Here is a 7,777-nt window from a genome sequence, read left to right as displayed (position 1 = left end):
AAAAAAAAAAAAAAAAATACACTTTGCTTAGCTTGGGTATGTTCTTTTCAGAAGATATCCACCTGCTTCCTGTTATATGTTGTGGATAGTTAGAAAATTTCTGACTTGTGTATTGGGTTTTACTGTTGTTATACCTAAATATTAGGTTAGTAACAGATTGACTGCATGCTAGAAACAAAATTTTTTTTCCTTGGGGCCACAGTGTTTTATTATGAAAATAGAACAAAAACTTGAAAAACAAAATGATCCTTTGTAATTTAATGTAAAATTTGTTATTTTTTATTGTTTTCTGTGCATGAGTTATACGCAATTTGAAAAATAGTTCACTCAGCTCAAAGTAAAGAGATGTGTGAGTTACATATGCTTTATGAGGCCCCGAGCTCAAAACTAGCCTGAATTAAATACAACTTAATGGCAGTTAATGTGTTAAGTATGAAATGTCCGATTTCCTTAAGTGCCAAGTTTGATAGTTGATATCTCTGACATTTTACTTTGCCACTTCATGTTTTATTTTTATTGTGAAGGTACATCCTCAGTCTTTAAAATGCACATTTGGCTTGTGCTTATCTTTCAAAAATTTTTTAGAGCAATTTTTGTAAAACTAGATAAATCAGAAACTCGTGTTATTTTCCAATATGAGTTCCCCCTTGGAACTAGTGCAGCAGAGAGAGCTCGAAATATCAGTGAAGTGTTGGGGGAGGATGTGGCTAATGAACACATAGTATCTCCATGGTTTGAGAAGTTCTGTTCTGATGATTTTAATCTTGAAAATGAACCACATGGCCACCCTGAGATCAAGGTAGATAATGATGAGCTGAAAGCTGTAGTGGAAGTGAACCTATCTCAACCTACGCGTGAATTAGCGGCAAGGTTTGACGTTAACGTTCTAACAATATTGGACCATTTGAAACAAATAGGCAAGGTAAAGAACCTGGATGGAGAGGTTCCGCATGAATTAAACAAGCATCAGAAGAGGAATCATCTTGAAGCTTGCCTTTCTTTGCTGTCACGACATGAAGGCAAACCATTTCTACACCATATCATTGCATGTGATGAAAAATAAATTCTTTTTGACATTCGCAAGCATTCAGCACAATGGTTGGATAAAGATGAAGTGCTGAAACACAGTACAAAACCGAAAAAAAGCTAATGATGTGTGTCTGGTGGTTCAGCGCTGGTATTATCCACTACAGCATAATGAAATCTGGTCAGTTGATTACAGCACATACTGCAACCAATTGGACAAAATAATGAGGATGCTTGCAGCCGAGATTGGTCAGTAGAGACAGGCCAATCTTCTTGCAAGACAGCTCTTGACTACATCGCACAATGCTGCTCAAACTACAGAGGATGGACTTAGAAACTAAACTCTCTGTCATTCTCCTTATTCACCAGACCTTGTACCAACTGACTACCACTTCTTCCAGGCTTTGGATCACTTCCTGTAAGGAAAAATACTCAATTCTCAATAAGCTACAGAAAACACCTTTCATGATTTCATCGCTGCTCACTTTCTAGCCTTCTTCACTGCTGGCATAAATAAGCTTCCATTAAGATGGCAAAACTGTGTCGATAGTTTAGGTGCATACTTTGCTTAACTGTACTGCTTCTTGTTTGAGATATGATAAACTACACTTTGATTCGAAATCGGACATTTCATATTTAATGACCTAATAGTTGCTTTTTAGGTGCTTTCAATTTCACAACCTGGGTTTTTGAAATTTTTTTCTTTTCATCTTCAATATGTACATGATTTTTAGTTATCTTGGCATGTAGTTTTTCAAGGTAATTTTTTATTTTAATTTCTGGTTATCAGTTTCCCAGTTATAGATTTTCACTTTTAACTGCAATCTCAGGTGTACCTCTGTCTTTTGACCTTTTTGTGTTTCTAATTTTAAAACTGAGTGAAGTAAGTGAGAGAATTCTTTAACTTTAAAATTCTGAGTTTCTTTTATCTATGTGTAATATAATTTTCCGTAAGTCTCTGTAATGCCAGATACTTTACTTATTTAAGAGATTATATGTTTTTGTATTTATATTCTTAAAATTTGGGGTTAAAAGAAAATAATCTTCCACCAGAATTACATGGAAGGTCTTATGCTTTTGTTTTCAGCTACTGGTGCTACTACAACCATCTATGCAGTTGAAGCAGATGGTGACCCAAATGCAGGGTTTGAAAAAAACAAGGAACCAGGAGAGATCCAGTATTTAATTAAATGGAAAGGATGGTCACATATTCACAACACTTGGGAAACTGAAGAAACCCTTAAGCAGCAGAATGTTAGAGGAATGAAAAAGTTGGATAATTATAAGAAAAAAGATCAGGAAACAAAAAGATGGTAAATATGCTTTATACCATACTATATTTTTATAGTTCAAAGATTACTAAGCTTTTTTGTTAATAATGAATACACAATGAAGAATTAAATGATAGCCTAAAATAACTATTTATAGACTTTATAGTAGGTCTTCTGTATCCACTGGTTCTGCATCCTTGGATTCAACCAACTACTAACTGAAAATAATTGGGGGGGGGGGACAATGAAAAATAATACAAATAAAAAAGCAGTATAGTATATCAACTACTTAATAGCATTTATACCATATTAGATATTAGATGTTAGAAGTATATCTGGAGATGATTTAAAGCATATCCAAGGATAGGTTAAATGCAAATACTATGCCATTTTATATAATGGACTTGAGCCTCCATGGATTTTGGTATCTGCAAGTGATCCTGGAACCAATCCCCAGCAGATACTGAGGGATGAATGTTTTCCATCTCAAGGTAAAATTCTTAGGGGTAGCTGTATCTAAACCTCTTCTTGATAACAGTCACATTGAATGTATCTCATCCATTATGTTACACATTTTAAAGTTAAAAATTAATGATGCTTTATTTCTGCTTCAATTTCTTCGTTGTTCAAACTTGGCACACATGGAAAGGGCAAAATGAGACATTTTGTGCTATAGACAGTGTTTAGGGGGATGGGTTATTTATGGGAGAATTTGAAGTGTATTCCTGGATTAATAATTTTTCAGGTTGAAAAATGCTTCTCCAGAAGATGTGGAATATTATAATTGCCAGCAAGAACTTACGGATGATCTACATAAACAATATCAAATAGTGGAACGTATAATTGGTTAGTAATAATTGATTCTCATTAAACTTCTTTTATGCTTGAAATCATCTGAAAAAAGTCATAAATTTACTGCTTACACATCAAATTCCATTGCTTCCTCTTACTAAACTAGAGTAGGGTAAACTAGATGATAATTTTTGTTTGTGTAGTTTTTACTAAGAATTATGTCTCTGAGATTAAATGTAAAAATAAATAAATGCCTGGTTTATCTCACAGCTCATTCCAATCAAAAGTCAGCGGCTGGTTATCCTGATTATTATTGCAAATGGCAGGGCCTTCCATACTCAGAATGTAGCTGGGAAGATGGAGCTCTCATTTCCAAGAAATTTCAAGCGTGCATTGATGAATATTTTAGCAGGAACCAATCAAAAACCACTCCTTTTAAAGATTGCAAAGTGAGTATTGTTTGATATTTTTAATTAAAAGTGTATCTATGCGTAATAAATATTACAAACCTGAATAAGATAATTAGATCCTGATTTTAAATAGACTAAGGTAGAATACTTGGTTGATAGGTCTTGTAGGAAGTGAGGTTCCTATAATTACTATTTGATCTTAAAGGTGGCATTGTCTTTTATCCTTGGTGAGTGGAACTGTGTCACAAAGATGTTAAAGATGTCAGAAAGTGGTGGTGATGGTGGGTAATTGTAAGGAGTGGGTTGGGGAGACCAAGTAGGGAAAATTCCTTGGAAACCAGAGATACGCTTAGTTTAAAAGGTAGCAGATACTTTCTTTGAAGGCAGGGAAGGAGAAGAGGGACATAGCCATAAGAAAGTATCCATGACTACCATGTACAGTACTTTCAAAATCTTCATAGTTTATCTAAAATTATTATGATAGTTTTAGGGTCTGTGTACTACTAGGATTTCTTTCCTTATCACAAGATTGAATTAAATTCTTCATAATGGTAATTTAGAAATCAGAAATTGAATGGGAAGCTGCCAGCTTTGTGGTTTATTTCTAGCTTGGGGATGGAGCAATAATGGTTATGAACAAATTTAACATAGCCTTTGCTTGTGAAATGAGTGAGACCCACGTATTTTGGTAGGAACTTTAATTTTCACTGTCATTTTGGTTTAAAAAAAGAAGGCACAGTATTTCACTGTGCATTCTTGTTAGAGTAGTAGAAAACAGTATTCTTTGAATCCTCAGAGGTGTTTTAAATCATGGAATCTCTGAGCTTGATGATTTTAGATGAAATTTCAAAATTTATAGTGAACACTGAGATTTTCATTGTTTAGTATAATTTTTATGTTTAATAATTCTACATATTAACATTTATTTCTACTAAAGGTATTAAAACAAAGGCCAAGATTTGTAGCCTTGAAGAAGCAACCATCCTATATTGGAGGACATGAGGGTTTAGAATTAAGAGATTATCAACTAAATGGTTTAAATTGGCTTGCTCATTCTTGGTGCAAGTAAGTATATTTTGAATCATCTATATAATTTGAGACAGTAAGAATTTTACAAATACAGGATTCAGAAAAGATTTTCGTTAACATAAAAGATGATACCCTTTGGCATTTTATATATGCTGATCTTTGTATTTCCTAGTTTATGTAAACAATACTTACTATATACTAGGAAGAAAATTCAGTGGAGTTTGAGTTTAACTTGTTTGATTGTTGTAGTTCTTAAATATGTTTCTATTCAACTTAAAAATCGCAATGTGTATACATTCCCATCTCCACTGTTGCTGGAATATTTCTTATATTTCCTAGTTATTTCTAATACCCATTTAGTCCTCTAAATTTTTTTCCTCTCTCCTATGGCCCCACTCTACTCGTGAGAGTGTATGTGACTCTGTAGGTTGCATTTTAGCTGTGGTTTTTACCCACATTCTTCCTATATACCTTTTACTTATTTAATATATGTAGATGAACTGCATTCTCAGCTTCATAATTGACTGAATATAATACTATTAATATTTAAACCTCTTTTGGCCTAAAATGATAAACTCCTTTTACTTTTCTTATACTATTAGTGACTAAGTCTTTTTAGCCAGATGCCTTTACATTTATTATTTGTAGCTAATAAAAATGGTATTCTATATAATACCTATTGGATTAATTTTATCTAGCTTCATTTAAATGTGTGTGATATAAAAAAGGTTTCTTTGTATATTTGAATCTTTTATTGCATGCATTTTTTTTTAACTTTGTAGGGGAAATAGTTGCATACTTGCCGATGAAATGGGCCTTGGAAAAACAATTCAGACGATCTCATTTCTGAACTATTTGTTTCATGAACATCAATTATATGGACCTTTTCTATTAGTAGTACCACTCTCTACTCTCACTTCCTGGCAAAGGGAGATTCAAACATGGGCTTCTCAAATGAATGCTGTGGTTTATTTAGGTGACATTAACAGCAGAAACATGGTAAGTTGTTTACCAACAAATTTAGAAATCAAGACATACTTGTCTTTGAGGATGAATATTTTTCTTCTGTCTTTATAGTCTTACTTTCTGACATAGAACTCGCCACAAACAAGTACCAAATATATGTTTAATGGACTATAATAAAAATTAGTTTTGGTTTAGTATTACTTCGTATTTTTTTTTAACTTTTTAATGGAAAATTTCAAATATATGTGAAAACAGACAGAAGGAGGAGTATAATAAACCATGATGTTCCCATCTCCAGTTTTACAGTTTTAACTTATTGCCAGTTTCATTTTGTCTGTACCTGTACACACTACTCTATCCTCCTAGTCATTGTGAAGCAAACCCAAGACATCATATTTCATCAATAAATGTCATATTATTAAATGAATTAATCACTTGTTTTGTTAAATGAACTTTTAGTGAAAGATGCGTGTTAAAATTGTATTTACTTCATTTTTTTAACAGAAGATTTTCATGTGCTTGGTATTTACATTCTATTTATGATAAGATCAGCATAGTGTATTGGACTATATAATGAATAATTAACTATTTTATTACATAAACATGCATAGTTATTTGTATATTTTGAATGGATTTTAATTTTATTTTAGATATTTAAGATAAAATATACTTTGCCTAATGTTTGTCTTAAAATTGTCCTTCAAATTTCTTTTTAGATAAGAACTCATGAATGGATGCATCCCCAGACCAAACGATTAAAATTTAATATATTGTTAACAACTTACGAAATTTTATTGAAGGATAAGGTATGTATTACCTATGTCTTTTTGTTTATCAGTTTTTCCTTTATCATATGTTGTGAACAGAATGAGAGGACAACTTAAATTATGGGTCAAAAACCTATAGCCTGTGGGCTTATTTTTTTATGGCCCTTGAGCTAAGAATAAGAATGGCTTTTACATTTTGAAAGGGTGTAAAGGGTTACAAAGGTATGTTACAAAGTGTACGGTGACAGAGACCATATTGTATATTTTGAATGGATTTTAATTTTATTTAAAATTAAATAAAATTGTTTAAATAAAACCTTGTTGGTCTGCAGAGTCTAAAGTATTTATCACCTGGCCTTTTACAGCAGTGGTCCCCAACATTTTTGGCACCAGGGACCAGTTTCATGGAAGACAGTTTTTCCACGGGCCAGGGAATGGTTTTGTGATGATTCAAGCGCATTACATTTATTGTGCAGTCAAACCTTTATGCTAATGATAATCTGTATTTGCAGCCACTCCCCAGAGCTAGCATCATTGCCTCACCTCCATCTCAGATCATCAGGCATTAGATTCTCATAAGGAGTGCGCAACCTGGATCCCTAAGCATGCACAGTTTATAGTAGGGTTGGCACTCTTACGAGAGCCACCACTGATCTGACAGGAGGTAGAGCTTATCTGGTGATGTGAGCCATGAGGAGCAGCTGTAAATACAGATGAAGGCGTCTCATCTGCTGCTGCTCACCTCCTGCTTTGCAGCCTGGTTCCTAACAGGCCACTGGTCCAAGGTGGGGGTGGGCATGGGGTGGGAGTATTGGGGATGGGGACCACAGCTTTACGGAAAAAACTTGCCAACTCTTGACTTAAATGAAACCAGTTTGTATAGTATCTATTGATTTGTAAAGAGGCGGAAGATACCGAATAGGATTAAGCTACCACTTAGTGAATCAGTGAAGTAGTATTTTAAATGTTTTATAGCTACTGCCTCATTTAATTCTCCCATCTATTTTGTAAGATATTTACTTTTTGTACTTTACTGAAAAGAAAGTAAGTCAGTCTCAAGAAAGTCTCAAAGACTTTAATGAACTTGCCTAAGGTCACACAGCTATTAAGTAGCAGAATGAGGCCTAGTCTAAGGAAGAGACCTAAGTTTATGTATTAGAGATCTACAGTTCATAAAAGTCATGCAGTGAATTATACCTACGCTTGGAGTAAGACACTGTTCAAAATTTGTATAGTAGTTTCTCCACATTGATATTAATAGAGACCTCTACTGAACTTAGGCTAAGAACCTTTTATAAAATTTTTAAATGGTTCTGTTGGTTTTTCCCCATTATTATTAATTTATAAGCTAGTAAAGACTTTGGCTTGATATTATACCCTAATGGTTAAATAAATCATAGAAGGAATGCATGGTTAGTTACTTGATTTAAAGATTACAATAAATCTTTCAATAATTTATTTGCAAATTAGATAAAAGTTTATTTTTAATTTTAATTTGCCTCATTTTAATAATTTG

General features: G+C 33.2%; 1 protein-coding gene across 1 annotated transcript in view; it reads left to right on the top strand.

Annotated features, from left to right (window-relative positions):
* The window catches only part of CHD1 (chromodomain helicase DNA binding protein 1), a 95,252-nt gene that overhangs the window by 30,765 nt on the left and 56,710 nt on the right, over positions 1-7,777 (top strand). Inside the window, exons 5-10 of the mRNA XM_012638799.1 lie at positions 2,080-2,339; positions 3,043-3,143; positions 3,360-3,538; positions 4,437-4,564; positions 5,311-5,527; positions 6,211-6,300. Coding sequence (XP_012494253.1) covers positions 2,080-2,339; positions 3,043-3,143; positions 3,360-3,538; positions 4,437-4,564; positions 5,311-5,527; positions 6,211-6,300 — 975 coding nt within the window. The remainder of the gene's footprint in view (positions 1-2,079; positions 2,340-3,042; positions 3,144-3,359; positions 3,539-4,436; positions 4,565-5,310; positions 5,528-6,210; positions 6,301-7,777) is intronic.

Source organism: Propithecus coquereli, unplaced genomic scaffold (assembly GCF_000956105.1).
Source record: "Propithecus coquereli isolate 6110/MARCELLA unplaced genomic scaffold, Pcoq_1.0 Scaffold135, whole genome shotgun sequence".
Taxonomy (NCBI): domain Eukaryota; kingdom Metazoa; phylum Chordata; class Mammalia; order Primates; family Indriidae; genus Propithecus; species Propithecus coquereli.
This window is presented reverse-complemented; position numbering and strand designations above follow the sequence as displayed.